General features: G+C 51.2%; 1 protein-coding gene, 1 long non-coding RNA gene and 1 other non-coding gene across 36 annotated transcripts in view; 1 reads left to right on the top strand and 2 right to left on the bottom strand.

The window, feature by feature from the left end:
- LOC103229707 (uncharacterized) overlaps nucleotides 1-14,414 on the bottom strand; it is a 188,499-nt gene extending 174,085 nt beyond the window's left edge. For 29 of the 30 annotated variants that reach the window (XR_012091073.1, XR_005235480.2, XR_005235484.2 and 26 more), the window contains exons 1-4: nucleotides 14,316-14,414; nucleotides 8,952-9,059; nucleotides 3,891-3,962; nucleotides 3,623-3,789 (exon numbers count right to left, since the gene is read on the bottom strand). This is a non-coding gene — a long non-coding RNA (uncharacterized lncRNA). Of the gene's footprint in view, nucleotides 1-883; nucleotides 2,045-3,622; nucleotides 3,790-3,890; nucleotides 3,963-8,951; nucleotides 9,060-14,315 lie in introns of those variants that run through there. The other variant, XR_012091071.1, reaches the window with a different exon arrangement.
- RTL1 (retrotransposon Gag like 1) overlaps nucleotides 1-18,940 on the top strand; it is a 30,472-nt gene extending 11,532 nt beyond the window's left edge. For 4 of the 5 annotated variants that reach the window (XM_007987865.3, XM_037984512.2, XM_037984513.2 and 1 more), the window contains exons 3-4: nucleotides 5,155-5,222; nucleotides 13,810-18,940. In XM_007987865.3, coding sequence (XP_007986056.3) covers nucleotides 13,896-17,975 — 4,080 coding nt within the window. In that variant the 5' untranslated portion in view covers nucleotides 5,155-5,222; nucleotides 13,810-13,895 and the 3' untranslated portion in view covers nucleotides 17,976-18,940. Of the gene's footprint in view, nucleotides 1-5,154; nucleotides 5,223-12,654 lie in introns of all 5 variants that reach the window. The other variant, XM_073011325.1, reaches the window with a different exon arrangement.
- On the bottom strand, nucleotides 697-773 carry LOC119619188 (small nucleolar RNA SNORD112). Its single transcript, XR_005235618.1, has one exon. It is a non-coding gene; the product is annotated as a small nucleolar RNA SNORD112 (small nucleolar RNA).
- Nucleotides 18,941-21,717: the final 2,777 nt, after the last annotated feature.

The raw sequence follows: 21,717 nt of genomic DNA, 5'->3' as shown, positions 1-21,717 counted from the left end.
GCCTGCTGAGGAACAGGTAGCCCCGAGGGGATGAGGTGCGCCTAGCAGGGAAACGGCAGTGGGGAGGGGCTGAGGCTGGCGAGTTCCAAGCCAGACCCTAAAGGGTCTTCCATGCCAGGATAAGGCCTTACTTTTTGGACCCCATCCTGGAAGCTCCAGGAAGTCAGATGGAGGCTTTAAAGCAAGACAGTAACAAGGTCAAAACGCCATGTTAGAAAGATCACTCAATGAAAATAAACTTTTGCAAACAATTTAACCCACCACCCCATCTCTAAGAAGCTGGGAAAAAGGAACAGTCGAGGATGTGTTTACAGATTTAGCTGCAAGAATGCTCACTGCAGTGTCGCTGGTAACAAAAAAAAAAGGGAAACAGCTTAGATCTTTTTTATCGGGCATCAGTTGAGCAGAATCTATTAATTAAAACCTCGATTTGTGACACGCTTCCTCACTGATCTGCATAGGGACCATTTTTATTTTATGTATTCTTTTTTAAAAAATAATTTAATGAACACCTATGAATCTGTGACCCACCCTGACGGCTAGGACTGTGACCAAAGCTTCTATCTGCACATTCTCCTTCCCCAGAGCTGAGATTTTCAACAGCAGAAAACAGTGCAATCAACAATGGTGCATACATACCATGGAATATTAAACAGCTCTTAAAAGGAATGAACAAGCTGAGACCTATTGTCTTCTAATGGACCTCAGTATTTTGTGCAGAACTGGATTAATCATGATCTTTTGTTCATAAACACTGTCTCATCATTGGTCCAGAAAGGCCCCCTTTTATTTTGCTAATTTATGCACTCATATATTCATTTATAATAATGTCATAAACACTCGTGAGCCCACTCCCCAAACCCATATCTCAGCAATTACTTACACCTGCCGCCACAGTTCACCCCCACCAGGGTAAAGGACCTGAGGCTTTCATGCCAGCAGCAAGGTGGTTAAATAAACTCTGGTGTGTACAGCTCATAGGATACTGAGGTGTTGTTATAAGGAATAGTGTTGATCTTTATTATCTCTAAGCAGACTCTTGAAGGAAGAAACACAAGCTGCTGCGAGAGGAAATGTACACTATGATATAGTTTATGTAAAAAATAAAGTCATAGATTTTAGAGGTATATTTATCGACATATGCAAATGCACAGAAAAAATATCTGGAACCAGATGCCTGAAACTGAGAAGAGCAGTTAATTTGCTGGGGGGTGGTGGGGAGGGATGGAGGGAGGCATTAAAGATGGCTTCATCTGCAGTCGTTGATTTTTACTAATGCATGTATTAATTATCAATCCATTTCTTGCATAATTAGAATAAACATTTTATGGGGGGGGGATTTAATTTGTTTGTTCGCTTGTGGGTTGTTTTTGTTTTCGTTTCTGTTTTTACAAATACAAAGCAAAGGGCATGCTTGCTGACGGATTGGGAGTGGGTACATATGTCCAGAGCAAGTTCTGCAGACACAGGGGATTTACTTTATCACAAATGTCTTTTTTTAAAAATATCTATATGCTCTCACTGGAGCCCCAAGCCTCCAAGCAGCCTGTCACTGACATGGGGCCAGCAGGTGTGTGCCCAAGGCTGTGATTTCACCACCCACAGTCCCAAATCCCTGCCAAGCTGCCCAGCACCCATGGGGGAGCGCTTTACTTTTTGGTCTTTAAGAGGACCCGAAAGCCAATGCCCTGGCCGGTGTTCTTGAAGATTAGCCGAGTGGAATGAGACCTCGGGGGAATGTGACATGAGATAGGGCCAGGCGGTGGGGACACAGGCCTCTAGAGAGCTGCGGCCTGGCGGCTCGCATTCACAGTCGAGCAGGCTTGCTGGTAAGAAGCTGGGGCCTCACCGCTCCCCTTGACAGCTTGATTTCTGTGCAAAACACACCCATGTTTCCTCCCGAGTTTAACCCAGAGGGACTGTGGCTAAACGGCACTGGCATTTCTAACTGTCAGCTGCAGGAGAACGGGAAGGAACCTTGCCCACCCTAGCCCACCCCCACATCCAGGGGAGGCACCCCGACTCCCATCAGAAGCCCCTCTGTCCCCAGCTCCTGCTTGCACACTAAGCTTCAGGCCCCTTGCAGCCATCATAGGCTCTCAGAGTCCTCAAACAGGCACAGGTTTACACGTGCGACAAGGATGTGACAAGCATACTCCCATCTACATAGAAAGGCACTGAGGCTCCCAGACACCAAGAAGACAAAACTAAGCCCACTTTACACCCAGTCAGTTGACACCCTCGTCCTGCTCAGTCTCCATCCGCACAGATCAGTAATTGGTTAATTGGTTAAATGTCTCCCGTCTCACTGAGCTAATGCAGACAGAGGCCTCTGAGTACTTCTTTCCCCTCTGCCAGGCAGAGACCTATTTTCAACCATTACTTTGTGCAGAAGAAATCTGAGACAGGTTAAGCAGCCGTCAGCCCGCATGCCTCGCTCTTAATCACCTTTCCTGCATGTGAGGCTCCACTATTTAGTACATAGCATTTTATTTTAGACTGGGTTTGGTTCCTGTGAAAACCTTGAAAACCTTGAGGTGATTGCCATAGTTTTGTAAATATAATGTTTTTTTATTTTTTATTTTTTTGAGACGGAGTCTTGCTCTGTCACCCAGGCTGCAGTGCAGTGGTGTGATCTCGGCTCAATGCAACCTCTGCCTCCCAGGTTCAAGCTATTCTCATGCCTCAGTCTCCTGAGTAGCTGGAACTATAGACATGCGCCACCACGCCCAGCTAATTTTTTGTATTTTTGTAGAGACGGGGTCTCGCCATGTTGGCCAGGCTAGTCTCAAACTCCTGACCTCAGGTGATCCACTCGCCTCGGCCTCCCAAAGTCCTGGGATTATAAGCGTGAGCCACCACACCCAGCAAATATGAAATATTTTTATGGTAAATAAAAATGCAGTGCCCAGACTGAGGTGACCTGCATGCAACCTGCAGGCTGGGGTAGCCCCAATTGGAGATACTCCACTTCTCTCAAAGTCCACATGAACCCAGCCAATGCCAATGAACGATATGCCATTGCCTCAAGAATATGCCCTCTGCAACCTCACGTCGCCCTTCCCCTCCACCCCAACCCGGCTCCCCACATCTTCCCTTTGGGTTCCAAAAAATGAGAAGGGCTTGCAAAAGGGCCATTTGGGGGCAGATCCACCTAAAATAGGTGCCTTTTCTACATGTGTTGAGCATCTACTATGTGCCAAGCATTTTCTGTTTTATTTCCTTTAAGGTATCGATCAAGGCAACTCTTCAAAGTTGCATCCCCATCCTATGTAAGACAGGGAGGATGATTTATAGCCACATGTCCACAATGATCCATCTCCCCTAAGCAGAGCCTGCCCTATCTGACCCCCACAGTAATCCATCTCCCCTAAGCAGACCCTGGCCTCTCTGACCTCCAGGGAGACCCCCTGAGCCCCGTCCCAGATGCCCCCATGCACATCTGTGTATCATGGTGATAAACTTTAACACCACCCTTGGTTTCACATAGCAGACAAACAAGAGTAACAGGGTTATTGGGTTTTTGGATAATATACTGTGTTAAGGTTATATGACCCTGACTCCTCTCAGACCCCATCTCCCAGTAGGGACTATCGGATGGAAGAAAGAAGAGCACACATACCTGGCAGGGCACCAAGTGAGTCTGGAAGGCTGGTCTTCTTCAAAGTCAGACTAACAGGGCCCCTCACGCCTCCAAGCCAGGTGCCATCCTGGGGGCAGCAAGACTGGGCCATGCCCTGGCCTCAGAAACCCCCGGACCCACTGCCCACTGGGGGCAGTGAGCCTCAGCTGCAGAATGAAGGGCTTGAGTTAGTTCCATTCTAAAGAATCTACAAATCTGCAAATTGTTGAAATTTACACATTAGGACAAGCAATATAGTTTTTCAGACCTTTTGATTTGGTCCTGGGCCAGGCATCTGCTCCCTTCCCAGGAGAAAGCAGCCATCTCCCCTTCACACCACCTGCGAGGGCGAGAAGAGAAACTTGTCACTCGTTGGCATGGCCAAATGGCATCTTGCCTCTCTGAGCCATTGCCCCAGGCCTCACCTGCTGCCAGCAGCCCTACTGTGTTCCGAGGGAAGGATGGGACAAAGGAATCACCAGTGCAGATTAACATGAGGGAGCAGGACAAAAACCCCATGGGGTCGCAGTGTATGGGGACCCAAGGTGGAAAGGATGGCCAGCCTGGGACGCAGCCACGTAGAATGGCGCATGCAGGTGGCAGGGTCAGGAGGAAGAAGTTGCAGCTCCGGAAGCTAAATTAAGATTTACTCAGAGTCCAACAGAGGCCGGGGTCCAGACTCACATACACATTTTTTTTCTTTTTTTTCTTTTTTTTTGTTTTGTTTTTGAGACGGAGTTTTACTCTGTTGCCCAGACTGGAGCCCAGTGGCATGATCTCAGCTCACTGCAGCCACCATCTCTCAGATTCAAGTAATTATCCTACCTCAGCCTCCCAAGTAGCTGGGATTACAGGCGCATGCCACCACGCCCAGCTAATTTTTGTATTTTTAGTAGAAACAAGGTTTCACCGTGTCAGCCAGGCTGGTCTCGAACTCCTGACCTCAAATGATTTGCCTGCCTCGGCCACTCAATGCGCTGTATTACAGGTGTGAGCCACCCCACCTAGCCAGACTCACGTAAACTTTTCTATCCATTTGCTAGAGAGCAAACTGGGCGTCCACCAAGGGCAGGAGGCTTCCAGGAGCTGAAGATCAAGGCTTCAGGGCCATGGCCAGCGAGGATGCCAGTGAGGCTGATGCTCTGGCTGGACTTAGTCCTTGCCCAGTCCAGGTTATTAAAGTTAGCATGGGCCCAGGTGGGTGGATGTATGTCCCAGGGCCTCTGATTCCTCTTCTGAAAAATGGGGATTATAAAAGGAAGGCCCTCACAGCTTCTTAGAAGGATTGAAAGAGTGAAAACCTGTAAAATGCTGAAAGCAGCGCTTGGCACATAGTAAGCACTCAGGAAGCATCACGGAGGTCCCCAACGTAGCCACATGGAAAAAAGCAGCTCATAACAGAAAGGCACACAAGCAGAGCAGGCGGGAAGACTGTGTGTGTGCACTGAGGTTGCTACTGTAGAAAATGTATGCATGTCAAAAAGACTGGACTTTCATAATTAAAGAAACAAATGTATTCAATAACTTTTTAGCGAGCAGCAAGGATCGAGTGGCACAGGACGGGAGGAGATCCACTTGAACACTTGCAGCCCACATCAAGGTAAGATGTGGGGCAGAGGTCCCATGTTGACCTCCCCCACGGATCGGGTGGGCGGGCAGGGCAGGTGGGGCAGTGAATGGGTTGGGCTGGCACTCAAGACAAGGGTTAAAGGGTTCGTTTGTCTGTAAGCAAAAAACATGACATGGTGGTGAGTACTCAAGGCCTCTATTCAAATACTTGAGCAGCTATAATTAGCAGGTCCTGGGCCAGCTGTCCTGTCCCTCCTCCAACACCAAATAAGCTAGAATGAGTTGGGAATGACAGCAAGCACCTTTGGGGGAGATGGAGGCAGACAGCGAGACCCCCACTCTTGTGGTCTGGGTGCCCCCCAGGCCACGAGGCTGGCAGTATCAACACCATGGAATGAAGATGGCATATCTGGCCCTGAAGGTCCCGACAGGTCCCCAAATGGCAACTGCCAAACCCACCCTGGGCATCTGCTCCTGCCCTCACCGTCTACCAGGGGAGAAAGGAGAAACCTGGCTTTAAACCCTGCCTCTGTCCCTCCGGGACGTTGTGCCAGCACCTCGCCCTCCGAATCCCAGTTTAACTCTGTAAGACAGCGGCACATCCCCCAACTCATTAGGAGCAAAGTCAGTTTTAGGGGTGAGTGGCTAGAATCATGCCTGACACAGAGCAGGTACTCAGAGACTCATTAGAATGTATCTAACCATCCCTTTCTGGGTCACATTCCGTCTTCCGCACGTACCCCTCACCAACTCCAGTCATCAGCCTGCCCCTCCCGGGGAAAGTCCTGTGCCCTGGGTCCATGCACTGTTGTCGCTGATAATTATGGCTCCAGAGCAGCCACTTCACCCCGCTGGACTCTAGTTTACTCACTCTCCAAGCAGGGCATCGTCCCCTTGTGGGGTTAATGGGAAAATTAAACTTGACACCGTGCATGAAATGCTGTCCAAATCTTTACCGTTCCGATTACAGTGAGTGTTCTGGAAGTAATAATTGTAAGAATTCTAATGACAGTAGCTATCCCTGACTTGTCTGTAGCATTTACAGTTTACAAAGAGCTTCACACACCCGTCTTCCCTGGGAAGGAGGTGCTCCTACCTTTCTGCAAGTTGAGAAACTGAGGTTCTGCCAGGTTAGCCAGCCTCTCATCTGCCTCCTGCCCTCATTCTAGTTCCACCAGGCCCCGAGGTGGGGCCCTCCCTGTTTGCCTTGAAGTCTTCACCTTCCTACTCTAAGAACAGCCACACTCTTAGGCCTGCAGCCACCTGGGCTCCTCCATGCAGCCCACTGGGCGAGAGTAGATTGGCGAGAGTAGAGAGCAGGTTCTCTCTATTCTCGCCCAGAGTAGAGAGACAAGCAGGTTCCACTCTTACACCCCTCCCAACCCAGGATGGAAAATCAAGACAAGCCATTAGAAGAGACCACATGGTCTGTGCTTTCAACCATTGCTCAGATCTGGCAACCTCCGTTTCAATGAAACAATATGATGACCCCAATTTATAGGAGCAGCTGGTGGAACTAAGGCAGCGATGGGTGTCCCTGAGCTCCACCTGTTGGGCCAGCCACCTTCTCTCATTACTGTTTCCCAGGGCCCCCCACAGGCACCTCTCAGGAACCCCAGAGCTACAGAAGCACAGTGAGAAGACCACTGCTCAAAGCCTCCCTGCAGACATGGGGAAACTGAGGACCTGGGAGAGGAAGGTCACGTTGACAGTCAGTGCCCATCTAGGCTAGGAGGCTGGTGCAGGCCTGTCCCTGCCCACTTGCCTTGAAAGGCAAGATCAGCCTCAGGAGCAGCTGATTGGCCCCGCTGATTTGGGCAAGACAAGGACAAGCTCACCCGTTACCCCTCGCACAGCCCCTCCCGCAGGCGGCACACGCCCCTTCCCAGGGTTATTCTGGGCAGAGTGATCCAGCTGCCCCTGGAGCTGCCAGTCAAGCGTGGAGGGGGCAGGGACACAGCAGCAGGAGTGCTGCTGGGCCCAGGCACTGCCTGTCACCTCAGTGGCTTAGCAAGGTGAGGGGCTGGGGGTCCCTCTACAGAAGACCCCTAGCCTGCTGGGTGGTTTGGGATTTAGACACACCCTGGGGACAGCCTAGTTCTACTGTAACTCCCTGTTCCTCCTTCCAAAGACTCAGTTTCCCCATCACTACGATGAAGTCCGAGGCCCATGGGGCCTGGCATTCAAGGACCTTGGTCCAGACCATAGCGGAAGAGAGGGAATGTCCGAGACTGGGCTGCCCTGGGCCGAGATGCCAGCGGCATCCCACCCTGTAAGGCTCAAGTCGTCTGTAGCCACAGTTAGGGCTGCGCAAGACTGAAGGGTCCCAGGGGGAAGGACTCCAATGTAAGCTATGCCAGGCCAGCAGCCCCGGCAGACTCCACAATCCACTGGGACCCCCGGGACCCAACCCAAGCTCCTCATGAGGCCCTCAGGAAGCTCCCAGGAATCTCACCAGCCTCCTCACCCACTCCCACCGAATGAGCCATCCTTGACGCTTGTTCATACCAGGGAAACCAGGAAGGCTTCCAAGCCTTAAGCTGCCATGGACACATTTTAACCTTGACATGAGTTCAAGAAAATAAATAATAATAATCAATCAATAACAACAAACCCTCCCAGGATCCTTGCACGCCCACCCTCACTATGGCGCTACGCCTGCCATCCACAGGAAGCCAGAGCAGGCCAGGCAGCAGAGGGAGCTGCTGGGGGTATTCATTTTGAGGCCACTTCACCCCTAAGACCCAGTAGCTATGATCCTCAAACCCAAGGAGCTCTGAGCACCACCTACACAGAGGCCAAGATGGACAGGGACCTTCACCTGACACCCACCCTGGCCGTCCAGAGAGCCAGGGGCCCCAGGTGTGACTGGGCTAATTTCTGGTGGCTAGGAGAGGGGTCATGGCCAGCATTCCAGAGAACCCATATCTCCCTTACTCCCCTTTCCATCCTCACAGCCTCCCCGCTCCTCACCAGCTTCATCTTCCTCCTCAGGCCCCCAGCCTCCCACCCTCCTCCCCTGTCCTCACCGCTCCCCTAATTCCTCCACCCCGGCCCCCCGCCCCAGGCTCAGCTCTGCTCCTAAATATCCTCTCATCTCCTCTTCCAAGCTCTATTTTTAAAATCAGATTTCCTTTACTGTACAGGCGAGCTGACAGAGAGAGGTATTTGCTGAGGGATTTGTCCCCCCCATGGCCCCCCCACACCCAACCCTTCATAGACACACGTTGGCAGCCCTGACCCAATGGGCCACTGGCTCAGAGGCAAGCAAGGAGCTGACCCGACCGAGGCTCTGGGCACTGAAGTTGGTGAGGTTGGGGCGTCTGTCTCTGAGTGTTGGGGGGGAAGAGGGTCCCACTCAAAGACCTCAAAGGCAATTCTGACCCCAAACCAGGTGCATTATATGCTGGGCTTCTTTTTTTTTTTTTTTTTTTTTTTTTTTTTAAATAAGGTGGGAATTTTCAAATCAATAGATATTTCTTAAAAAGTTGTCATGAGATTTGAGAACAACACGTATTGAGCCACATTTGAAGGACTGAGAATATGATTTCTGCAAAGCCCAGAGAAGAGGTAGGGCCCAGGCTTTGGCAGGCCGGCTGGTAGGCAGTTGAAGCCAGATGGGAATCCCAGAGTGCCCATCTAAAGCCAGAAATTGGAGGCCCGACAGACCCTGACAATGCCCAAAGCCCTCCCAGAGAGGCAGATGCTGAGCAGGTGTGGAGGGAATCCCCTCACCCTGCTTCCAAGGCCCCTCACTCACCTCCAGGGGAGTATTCGTCTCCAGGACATGAGCCACTTCTCCTTCCTAGTGATGACCTGCAGGGTGGGTCTGCCTCCATTTCCCTCCATCGGGTATCAAGCACCATGCCTGGCCCAGAAAAAGAATCAGGACATGCTGCTGTATGAATTAATTAATTATGGGCAGAAGGACTCGGTTAAAAAAAAAACAAAGAAACGAAACATTTGGGGACAATAAAATCGAAATGCGTTTGGAGGTTGGAGAATGGGAAACTCAGTCTTGTCAGAGAGAAGCATGAGGAACAGGAAATGGAAGCCGGAAAGGGTAGATGGTGAAAAGGTCTGGTTTCATGCGAAAAGAACTTCAGCTTTATAGTTTAAGTAAAGAAGAGCAATCTAAAGATTTTCAGCGTAACAAATACTTGGTCCAATTTTCATTTCATGCTCAGGCATTTAGATTTTATGTTGAGGACATGAAATTTGACAGGTTGGAAGCTACGAGTGCCATGATTAAAAGTGGGTGCCTTGCTAAGATGGTGAGGCTTTTTGTCGTGATGAAAACACGTTAAGATTTTAAGCAAGAGTTTCATAATTTGAGTTTCCTGGGAAGAAATCTGGACTTTGTTTTGAGGGATGACAGGATCAAAGTTTTATATCATGCTGAGGAGTCTGGATTTTTGCCAAAGGGTTTTAAGAAATGTGATGATGAGATTCTTGCTTGTGGGAGATAAGTATGCAGAAAAACATGATAAAATATATTTTACGCGTAACTGCTTTGGGATTCACGTTACAAGCAACAAGGAAACGCTGGAAATTGTAAAAGAAAAGTAACGGCCACCAATTTAACAATCATGTGCAAACATTTTGACTTTCAGTCTTGGGGGAGTGCCAGTTTCAACCTGCAGAGCTTGCCTAGGAGGTGTGATTATGTTGACACCAAAATTGAAAGATTTTAATCAGAGAAGTTAAATGATCAATATTGCGAATATGAAAAGAAATTTGGAATTTATTTTGAGGCTCCAACATGATTAGATTTTTGCACACGCCTAGGAATTTGATTTAGCCAATAAATCTTTCTAACAGAGTGGCCTGGTGAGTTTTTTGTGTTTGATAAATAGTATGCAGTGAATTCCAAAATAAAATTCACATTTTATGCTAAGAATTTTGACTTTTCTTCCATTTACAATTAAGAGACACTGTAAGATTTTAAAAAGGAGTTATAAGATCAAATTTTATATATTGTCCTAGGAAGTGTGAATTATTTTAAGGGATGACATGATCAAATTTTTATATCATGTTAATAATTTTGGATTTAATCCAATAAAGGGCTTAAAGCAGTAACAGGATGACATTTGGGGTTTTTTAATAGACCATCCTGAGAGAAATTACATGGTAAAATGTTGCATTTTGCGTTAAGTAGTTGGGACTTTATGTTACAGGCAATGAAGAAACTTCGAGAAGTTTTAAGTTGAGAAGTTACATGCTCAAACAAGTACATTTTGGCACAGCTAAAAGACAGGATCTCTATGATAAAGATGATAGGATCAGATTTTGCTCCTATGCTAAGGAGATGTGATTTTACATGAGAGTTGAAAGCATTCAAGTGTTGTATTTGGAAAGGGTGGGGGATGAGCTCATTGAGCTCATTGTTGAAACCTTGTGCAGAGGCGTTTGGATGTCAGCCAGTAAAGAGTTTTAAGGAGTAAATTGATGAGAGTTTTGTCTCCAGAGGAATTGGATTGTAAACATATTTTAAGTTAAGGTGTCTGGATTTGATGAACCAGATAATGAATAAGCATGGGAACACTCCTAAGCAGAGACATCCCCGAGGCACGAGGGCACCCAGGCTGGACTCCATGCTGAGGAGACAGGTCATTTATAGACAGAGCATGTTTTTATAAAAAGAAGTTATATGATTAAATTTACATAGCATGCTAAGAAGTTTGGACACTATTTTAAGGGATGACAGGATTACATTTTTATGCCATGCTAAGGAATCTGGACTTCAGCCATTAAGAGAATTTTTTTATTTATTTATTTATTTTTTTTTTTGAGAGGGAGTCTCCCTCTGTTGCCCAGGCCGGAGTGCAGTGGCACAATCTCGGCTGACTGCAACCTCCCAGGTTCAAGTGATTCTCCCACCTCAGCCTCCAAGTAGCTAGGATTACAGGCATGAGCCACTACTCCCAGCTAATTTTAGTATTTTTAGTAGAGACGGGATTTTACTACGTTGGCCAGGCTGGCCTTGAACCCCTGACCTCGAGTGATTCACCTGTCTTGGCCTCCCAAAGTGCTGGGATTACAGCTGTGACCCACTGCACGTGGCCCATTAAGAGATTTTTAAGGCAGTAACATGGCAGAAATTTTGTCTTGGGTAGTCAGAAAAATTTTATAGTAAAATGTATTGTTCTATGCTAAAAATAATTAGACCTTATCTCATAGGTAATTAAGAGATAGAATAAAGCTTTAAGCAGAAGTTATAAGAGCAAATTTGTGTATCTTGCAAGGGAGTGTGACCTTTTTATTTTGAGGAATGACATGATCAGAATTTTATATCATGTGAAGAGGTTTGGAATTAAGCCAATAAAGGGTTTTAGGAGTGACCTGATAAGATTTGGGGGTTCGTATTAATCAGTTGGCAAGCAAATTACATAGTGAAAATTTTTATTTTATGCTAAGTGGTTGAAACTTTACAGGCAATAAAAATGAATTTTTGTATGTGTTAAATAGAGAAATTATGAGATGACCTTTATTCATCTTGCTAACAGTTTAAACTTTGATGTTAAGAAGTATTAAGATTTTTCTAACATGCCAAGGATATTAGATTTTGAGCTGAAGGCAGGAACATTGAAGGATTTAATCATTCACATGGTCGAATTTGTAAATATGTTGAGGAGTGAAGACTTTATATTAAGAGAGTGCATAATCTAGCTTTTAAATCATCTTGCTAAGAAATTTAAATTTTCACCAATAAAGAGTTTTAAGTGAGACATGCTGAGATTTTCATTCCTGATAGATGAGTCTGCAGATGAATTACTTAGTTACATTTTGTATTTCAATTAGAATTTGATATTAGAGGTTCGGAATTTTACAGTAATAATGCATACCTCAGAGGACTTTTTTGGAGAGGAAATGAGTTACGTTATGCAATGTGCTGTGTATATGTTGCTGCAGTGATGATGATGATGATCCTTATAATTCTTATACCATGCTAATTTGTATACTGTGCTTTAAAAAAATGTCATCTCTACCTTGAGGAATGACAAAGAATCTTATATTAAGGCCCTTCCATTTTAGCCAGAGAATACTTTTGGTGAGTTTACATGTCAGAACTGTTTATGCTAGAAGGTTTGGATTTAATGTTGCAGACAGTAAATAAACAGCGGGAGGCTTTAATCAGAGAGACTGCACGATCAAATTTAAGTGTCATGCTCACAAGGGTGTACTTAATTTTGAGAAACAGCAGATCTGAATTTTGTATCCTGTTGGAAAGCTTGGATTTTAGCCAATGAGTTTCACGTAAGGGGGAACGCGTGGCTTTTTTTTACAGATGGGTCCAGTGGCTTAGAAGAAAACTGAGAAGTAACAAAAGGTGTTAAATGTATAAAGAGCAGTAACTTTACAGCTAATCTATCAGATAATCAAAGCTCAATTTGCTCTGCCCCAGCAGAGAAGAAATATGCAAATAACCCCAACCAAGACATTCTCTTTCAATTCTGTCTCAGCCCACTGAAATCACCCAACACTAGATTTCCAAAAATCCACTCTGGGACCGTCAGATTCCAAAGATGTCACAGGCTCCCCCCAACCGCCACATTCAATGTCCCAACTCTGCCAGATACATGTCTCTGTTGGGAGGGCCCAACCAGCAACAGAGAGCAAAAGATACTTGCTAGAATGAGGAGACCAGCCCTACTGGAGTGAAGAAGGGGACCTGGAAGGATAAGATTGGGGAGGCGTGCAGACATTCTTGCATTGGTGAAATTGAGGCCAGATGTGTGAAGTTCCAGAAGCCTCACAAAGAGGTCACTCCTGGGAGAGTGGAGATTGTGGGAAGAGAAGGAGATTATTTGAAGATCTCCTCAACAGCTCAGAGCTCAGGAGAACATAGCATTGGAAGGAGACCAAATCAAGAAAGAGAAATTGGCCGCAAGTCTGAGTTGGAATCAAGTAACAAATATGCAATTATCTAGCATGTAATAGGTATGTTATAAACTTTATGGAAAAAAAAAAAGAACCCAGACCAGTACACACCCCCTAAAATTTCTATTTTGAACATGGAGAAGGAAATAAGAGCTATTTTGGGCTGCTGACCCAACTGATGGGACAGTGACCAAGTGCCCACTTTCTCCTCTTCCACTGTGCTGGTGAAACAGTAGGCATCTTTGCTAGAGATTCCCACCCCACAACCAAGGCAGTTGGGCTTGCTCCAGAGCCATGAGCCTGCCAGGGGTGGCTCTGGATGGTGCTGAGATGTGACCTCTGTAATTCTCAGGTGACCAAAGCAGGAAAAGAGGATTGACCAGGTGCATGTGCCAGGGTGAAATGTAGCAGCCTGTGCACACTGCTAGGTGCCCGCCTGCCACGGTGGCTGCTCCCAGCCGGTCACTCCACAGAGTTTATGGGCTCACATCTATGGAGGAAATGGACAGGACAGGCAGACTGAATAAGCCTGGGAAGCAGGTCAGGGGCTGACAGATCTTCCCTCCCTGGGGGCACCCCAAGTGACCAGCCAAGAGGCTGGCTTGGATAGAAGGCTTTCCCCCATTTCTCTCTGTTCTGATTAGTTGGGCATCTGATTTGTCCTTGAGACCTTCACACTGCCACCTCATGAGATCCTAAACTACTGCCTTTATCCCCCACTCCCCCTCTACCACCAGGTTCTGATCTCCACGGTCCCAGCTACTGACTGGACGCTGTCACAACCTTACCAATCTTCAGAATACACTCCTTTCCATCCGACGAAATGATAGAACCCTCTGAAGACTCATTTGAGACGATGATGGAGCATAAGAATCCATCATCAAAACAAATGGAGTCCTCCGAGGGCTCATCCAACACCACCGAGGCGACATCGGGCAGTGGAGTACAGGGAGAGGCAGGGCCAGCCAGCGGCCCAGCCCAGGAAAAGAAGGAGCCACCCAGTGGCCCACTCGAGGAAATGGAAGAGCTGCCCACTGATCTACTCCAAGACATGGAGGAGCCATCCAGTGGCCCACGTAAGGAAATAGAGGATCCACCCAATGACCTACTCCAAGACATGGAGGAGTCATGCAACGGTTCACACCAGGCAAGGGGGGATCCACTCAGTGGAGCATCTGATAGGATGAAAGAAGCGTCAGTCAACCCATCGGGAGCCCAAGAAGAGCAAGAGGCTCACACTGACCTGAAGGAATCAGGAAGGGAGGAGACTCCTCAAGAAGAGCAAAACCAGACTGAGCACTCAACCGCAGAACTTATGGCCATGGTGAGGTCCATCATCTCGCTGTACTTCCGAATGCAAGACCTCAAAGAGCAACAGAGAGTAGCAGAAGAGATCTTGATCAAAGGGATCAATGCAGGCCAACTGCCCGCCCCAAAGCACTTCTCTGGCGATCGCAGAGAATTCCACGAGTTTATCGTACTCTGCCAACTGACCTTACAGAGCTACCCAAGAATGTTCTGTAACGACCGTCTGCGAGTTGGCTATGTCATCAACCACCTCTCTGGCTTGGCATTAGAATGGGCCAAAGCTCTACTGCAGGAAAACAGCCCCCTGATGGGAGACTTCCCAGCCTTCCTGGAGGCCATGTCAGAGGTGTTTGAGTACCGCCAGACACTGCGTGTGGCAGAAGAGGCCATGTTCACAATCAGGCAGGGCAGCCGCTCTGCCACCGAGTACATCGATGAGTTCCAGAGCCTGGTACCCATCTTGGGCTGGCCAGATGAAGTCCTGCAGGCCCACCTGTGCCAGGGGCTCAACGAGGAGATCAGGCACTATCTATTCCGGGTCCCTCAGCCGGATTCCCTAGACAGTCTGATTGTGCTCATCCTGCAAATAGAAGAGAAGCTGGCAGAGAGAAGAGCCATGCTCAGGCTGCCCCCCGAGGCCCGCCCCCGGAACCTGACCTGGATTGACTCACCTGCTCCAGAGAGGTGGATGGTCAGCAGCTGGCTGCCCAGCGAAGTCCATCCGGGCATCAACCGCGCCCACCTCTTCCTACTGCTCATGGTGAGAGTGAACCCCTACCACAGCGTCGCGGTCCAGGCCCTGGTGGATTCGGGAGCTGACGGCAACTTCATGGATGAGAAGTTCGCCCAGGAGCACTACGTGGAGCTTTACGAGAAGCCGTACCCACAGCCGGTCCAATCCGTGGACGGCTCACTGATTGGCAACGAGCCTATCTGGCTCTACACGGAGCCCCTGGTGTGCATCCACCAGAACCACCAGGAGTCCATCGAGTTTGACATCGTACCTTCACCGAACTTCTCCGTGGTCCTAGGCATCCGCTGGCTCCGAGTCCATGCCCCTGAAGTCGACTGGATCAAAGGCCGCTGCACCTTCCACTCTCCCTACTGCCTGAAGAACTGCTTTCGCCCGCCCCCGCCATGCATTGCCCTAGAGAGGCATGGCATGAGCCTGCTACCCGGACTGCCACACCCATACTCAGACCTGGCCGACGTGTTTAACCCGAAGGAAGCAGATGATGAGACTTCCGACCAGCCAAGCTCAGACGGATCCGATGATCTTTCTGAATCAGAGCCCTCTGAGCTTCAGCAGGCTGGAGACAGTGATCACAGCGAGACCTTTTACGAGTGTCCCTCCACCGCGCCTTGGGAACCTGTGGGTGCCAGGATGCAAGAAAGAGCCAGGCTACAAGAGGAATACTGGGACCTGCAGGACATGCTGACCGACAGACAGGACTACATACAGATGATTCCGGAACTGTTTGACCAGTTACACGGAGCCGCGTGGTTCACAAAACTGGAGCTGCGTGGGACCATTGTGGAAGAAAGCGTGAACGTGCACCGCACCGAAGATGTGTGGAAAGCAGCGTTTGGTTTGGAGCTTCAAGAGATGAAGAGCTACCAGCCGTTCGCGCTCTCCCCAGACCCTATCATACCTCAGAACGTGATTCACTTCATCCTAAAGGACATGCTAGGGTTCCTCGTGCTTTCTTATGGCCAGGAAGTCCTGATCTACTCAATGAGTCAGGAGGAGCACCTCCACCACGTCCGCCAAGTCCTGGTCCGCTTCCGCCATCACAACGTCTACTGCTCCCTGGACAAGAGCCAGTTCCACCGCCAAACCGTGGAATTCCTGGGCTTTGTTGTCACCCCCAAAGGGGTGAAACTGAACAAGAACGTCATGACCATCATAACAGGGTACCCTACCCCTGGCTCCAGGCTATCTCTGAGAAACTTCATCGAATTCGTCTTCCCCTACCGCCACTTCGTGGAGCGCTTCAGCATCATCGCAGAGCCCCTGGTGCGGCAGCTGCTGAGCTCCGACCAGTTCTACTGGGGAGTCGAGGAGCAGGAGGCCTTCGAGTGCCTCAAGAGGGCTTTCCGCAAGGCACCCCTCCTCCACCACCCCAAGCCCCAGAACCCATTCTACTTGGAAACCGGGGTCACCAGCACGGCCCTGCATGCCTCCCTGATCCAAATTGACGAACAAACCGGCAAGAGGGCCTACTGTGCTTTCTACTCCCGCAACATCTCCCCTATCGAGGTTGAGTACTCTCAAGTGGAGATGAAGATTCTTCCAATACGGGCTGCCTTCATGGTGTGGTGCCGCTACCTGGAGAACACCGAGGAGCCCATCATGATCCTTCTCAACACAGAGGATCTAGCCTCTCTGAATAATGACAGGCTCACCGTACTTCTCCCCGGGCATTGGGTCTTCTTCTTCTCCCACTTCAACTTTGAAGTCATGGAGCTGCCAGAACAAGATGGTGGCCGAGCGCTGCCACCTGTGAGAAACCTCCGGTGGAGGAGAGCCTTCCAGAGGAACACCGCCGCCAGGCAAACCCTGCTGCTCGCCTCAAGGGGATTCCCCAGGGATCCAGCCACAGAATCCGGGGAAGAAGAGAATGAAGACCAGGATGAGACCAACGAACAGACCCTACAGCAAGAGCTGCTGGCCACAATACCCATCGACCAGATCCTCAACAGCTTCCTCGCCCACTTCAGCATGGCCCAGATCAGGGCCGTCATTCTGCATTTCTTCCGAGGCCTCCTGTACTGGAAGAACACACTAGCCCTGGCAGCCATCCTTGTGCTACTGCGGGTGAGGCAGTGCCTCTCGGTGCTGCCCGCACCCGCCATGCAGGTGGCTCGGCCCCAGCCCCAGCGCTCCCTACGACTCATCCTGGATTCATCCCTCATCGCAGGCAGTAGCATCACGACAGCCATCACCCAGCTGCTCACCCAGATGCCCGCTCTCGCAGGCGCAAACACCATCCCCGCCCGGGAGCTGGCTGAGTTATTCCTGGGTCCTGGCCACTGGCAGCGAAACGCTCTGCACTCCCAGACCCACCGAGGCCTGCAGTTCACCCCTGGGTTCTGGATGACGCTGTGTGAGTTCTTCGGTGTCAGAGTCACCCCCTGGGAGGGCCGCCTCCCTGCCCTGCGTGAGAACCGCTACCTGGAGCTGCACGTCGTTGGTGATGAGGATGTCGTCTTGCGAGAAGCCCTGCAAGACGACCTGCAACGTTACCGTCAGTGTGGCCTGCATGACGGCCTGCAAGACACCTCGCAGGACAAGCAGGACAACGACGTGCAGGAGGCCTCGCCCAGCCACACAGGAGCCTCCCACCCACCCCGCCCACGCCACCTCATGGATCCCCAGGTCCTGGAATTCCTCAGTAGCCGCCTGCTCCACATCCGCGGTGCGGACGGCCAGCTGCACCTGCTCAGCCGGGAGCAGGCGGTCAGGGCCCTGAGCCAGTTCCTGACCCTGATCTACAGGCAGGCCCTGCCCGTCCCCACCTGGGAGAGCCAGCCCAGGGAGGAGGCAAGGCTGGAAGAGCTGCCTGACGAGGACGAAGATGCTGACCTCGACTGAAGACGCCTCCCCGTCTCCAGCAAAGAGTCCCCTCTATTTCTCGCCCCAATGCCTCCTGATGTCCCCTGGCCTCCCTGTGCCTCAGCCTGCTTCGCTTCCCTTCCTGCCACTCCTGACCCAAGAGGAACCCACTTGTGAAGGACGACAGCTTCTTCAACTCATCAACCAGCAATGCCACCTGTGCTAACGGACTATCCAGTCCTCAGAGACCCAGTGCCAGCCCGGGGCTGGGAGTTCTCAGTTCTCCAGGTCCCAAGCCCGTGCCCGGGAGTGACATCCATGAGGGAGAAAGCAGTGGCGAACAGGAAGTGACCCCATGACGCACGGCCAGATGAAGAAGCAGGCACAGCAGGCACAGCCAAGCAAGCAGGTGCCGGGGACCCCCACCCGGCCTGGCGACGGCCACCCTGTGCCGTCCTGGGACACTGACCTCGGGTGCGCTCCACTGACTTCTTCTACCTCCACCGCCAGTGCTCCTGCTCCCCTGAGCTCCCGCCCCCTCCCCCCACCCCATCCCCCCAACCTCCCGACATCTGATGATGCGGTGCCTCCCTCACCCCCATCCCACCCTGCAAGCAAGCCCACCCCCACCACATCTGCTTCAGCTTTCTTGACCCCGCCTTCCTCTGGCCCTGAGCTCTGGACTTACCTGGACAAAGCCGCTCTTTGGGGCATCCCGACGTACCAGTGCCACTTACCAGACTCGCATGGCGAAGAGGGCCCCTTCATGCCTTGGGGCACTTCTCCCTCCCAACACTGAACACTGAGCAGTGCAGGGGTGCAGGGGCCCCCCATAAAGGGAGGGGGGTCCCAGAAGGCACACAGGCACCCAGGGGACCATGCCGAGTCACAGAGAGGCTCTAGCCACATTGCCGCTTTGAACTGGGAGAAGACCCTTCCCCACCCCCTGAGCTTTCTCACCCCCCAATCCTTTTGCACTCTTCAATTAAAGCAAAAAAAAAGACTGTCTGACTTTAGGGTTTGTTCTAAAAGTGGAGGTGGTGGGTGGAAAGGCAGGGGAGGGGACACGCATGGGAGGAGGGAGGGAGTAGGCGGGGTGGGGGAGGGAGCAAGTGGACTGGGCAGGAAGGGTGGGGGCAAGAAACGCTCTGCCCTGAAACAGCCCCTGGGGGCCTGGCACATGGGCTGCAGGCCTCCCCCAACCTTCCTGAAGGTGCCCCCACCAGGACTCTGGGCACTTCTTTCTGCCATGGGAAGGTACCCACCACCACTGAGGCCACCAAGGATGTGCACCCCCCACAGGCTCACGTCAAAGAGAGGAGAGGACAGAAAAGGTGCCTCAGGGCAGTGGGAGGCGGGGGAGTGGAGGCTGCCTCTCCTAAGGGTTGGAGAAAAGGGAGCCCCGAAACCCAAATCCCACCTCTGGCCTTGGCCTCCTCGCCATGTGAGAAACGAGGTGCAGTCTGAGCCCCACACTGCAGGGTCCACAAGCCCTGGTCCACAAGCCCTAACTCCCACTCCAAGAGGAAAAGGCCTGGGTCCCATTTCAGAGGGTCATGCTGTTCCCAGGAAGTGGTAAAATGACTGTTGTGAGGGTTATTGTGTTGGCACTGACCTGGGTAGGGGGGCTGCCAGGAGTCCCACAGGGAGTCGGTGAGGTAAGGCAGGTGGCACTCACTCACTCTGAGCTCCCCCTCCACAGTCCAGCACACGCTGAACCCTCTTCCTGGCCATGGGCCACACCTATCCAGGAGTGGCCTCCAACCTCCCAGAGCGCCCCCATCCCACAGCACCCTTCCACAGGTAAGAGTTCTGTGAGGACACAGAGGAGAAAGAGCCGTGGGCCTCTCTCAGCATGACCTTGAACTTCAGCTAGGAGGGCAACAACACTGGAGCTCCGTGCACATGGCTCCCCCATGCCAGGACACACCAGGTCCGTGCACATGGCTCCCCCATGCCAGGACACACCAGGTCCGTGCACACGGGTCCGCCATGCCAGGACACACCAGCTCTGCCCTCTCTTCCCTGATGAGTAACCTGCCCCTGAAGACACACCATGAGACCACCCAACAGATCTCAGGCTCAAAGCTCAGGGGCCCCGCAGGGACCTGACTAGCCTGAGTTGGAGCAGCCTCATCCCCTAGGAAAGCCATTTCCACCTGCTCCCAGAGTTCTCAGCTCCCACATGGAAGGTACCCTACTCTGTCCTCCAGAGGACGCACGGGAGCACAACGGCCGCCAGACAGCGTGGCTCTGCCTCCTGCTCCTAATCCTTGTCGACCAGGACCACTGGGCACACCGCGGGGAGCCCGTGCCCAAGGACACAACCCACAGGAGCCCAAGGCTGGCGCTGCAGGTTCGGCCTCATTCTTTCCCTGCACTGCACTGCCCAGCCCCACACAGGGCTCACGATGCCCTCACAGGTCCCCAGCGCCTGGCCTTCACCCACCATCCACCTGTCTGACGAATGTACCCCTGATAGCAACACCGGGAGATCATGGTCAGGATCCCCAGGTTCAAAGGCAGGGGCTACACCTCTGGGATTCTCTCTCCCTCCACTGGCTGGCTGCAGGAAGGCCTCTCCCAGCCTCAGTTTCCTCATCTGTCACTCCAACCCACCAAGGCTGCTGTGAGGATTCAGAGTTAGGAATAAAGTGCTGGGCGCAGCTGGCACTCAGAGCTCCCAGCCCCATCCACAGACTTCTTATGTCACTTTCCCAAGGTAAACTTGGGGAAATCAAGGCCCAGAATGGGCTGCAGAGGAGCTGAGGACAGAGCCAGGATGGAGGCCCCTTCCTGGTGGCTCTTTGTCCTCTCGCCTGGGCCACTTCACCCACTCTGCCTTCAGTCACAAGGCCCAGCAATGACCCCCACAGCAGCCAACAGCACAGCAGCTCCAGGAGCTCAAAGGCACCGTGTCTGTCTGTGTGTGTTCACCTAGCACTCTGCCTCTGATGGCAACCCAAGACAGACTGCCATGCATTAAGGCCAGGGGCTCGGCTGCAAGAGGTGCAGATCCCCTTTAGTGACCTGGCCCCAGAAGGCCCCAACCTTGACTTGCTGGGTGACCTCAGGTAGTGGCTGTCCATCTTCCAGCCTGTTTTCCCACCATCAAACAGGGGATGTAGTGAGAGGGAGGGCCATTTCCAGAATAACCAGACCCAGTCTCCAAGGGCCGCTGATTCCTAAAACCCCCTCTGTTCCCATATGACATTCTTCTTGGAGCTCCCAAGTCCCTTGAAGTGAACTACCTTGGGATAGAGCCTGGGGTCGTAATGGAGGATCCCTAGATCAGGTCACTTGGAGGCCACCCCAGGGGGTTCCAGAGGCTGGATTTCAATGGCAAACCTCTGTCCCTGCTTGGTAGGGGCTCCCCGGTAAATGTGGGGTGCATTGGCAGTCACCATATCCCTGCAGTCAGGACGGTTGAGGACCATCATCCTTTCCTGTTGGGCCATCAAAGGTGGAGGGGCAAGGCCAGGCGCAGTGGCTCACACTTGTAATCCCAGCACTTTGGGAGGCCGAGGTGGGTTGATCACCTGAGATCGGGAGTTCAAGACCAGCCTGACCAACACGGAGAAACCCCGTCTCTACTAAATAACAAAAAATTAGCTGGGTGTGGTGGCACATGCCTGTAATCCCAGCTACTGGGGAGGATGAGACAGAAGAATCGTTTGAACCCGGGAGGTGGAGGTTGCGGCGAGCCGAGATCACACTACTGCACTCCAGCCTGTGCAACAAGAGTGAAACTCCGTCTCAAAAAAAAAAAAAAAATGGTGGA

This window comes from Chlorocebus sabaeus, chromosome 24 (assembly GCF_047675955.1).
Source record: "Chlorocebus sabaeus isolate Y175 chromosome 24, mChlSab1.0.hap1, whole genome shotgun sequence".
Classification (NCBI taxonomy): Eukaryota; Metazoa; Chordata; class Mammalia; order Primates; family Cercopithecidae; genus Chlorocebus; species Chlorocebus sabaeus.
This window is presented reverse-complemented; position numbering and strand designations above follow the sequence as displayed.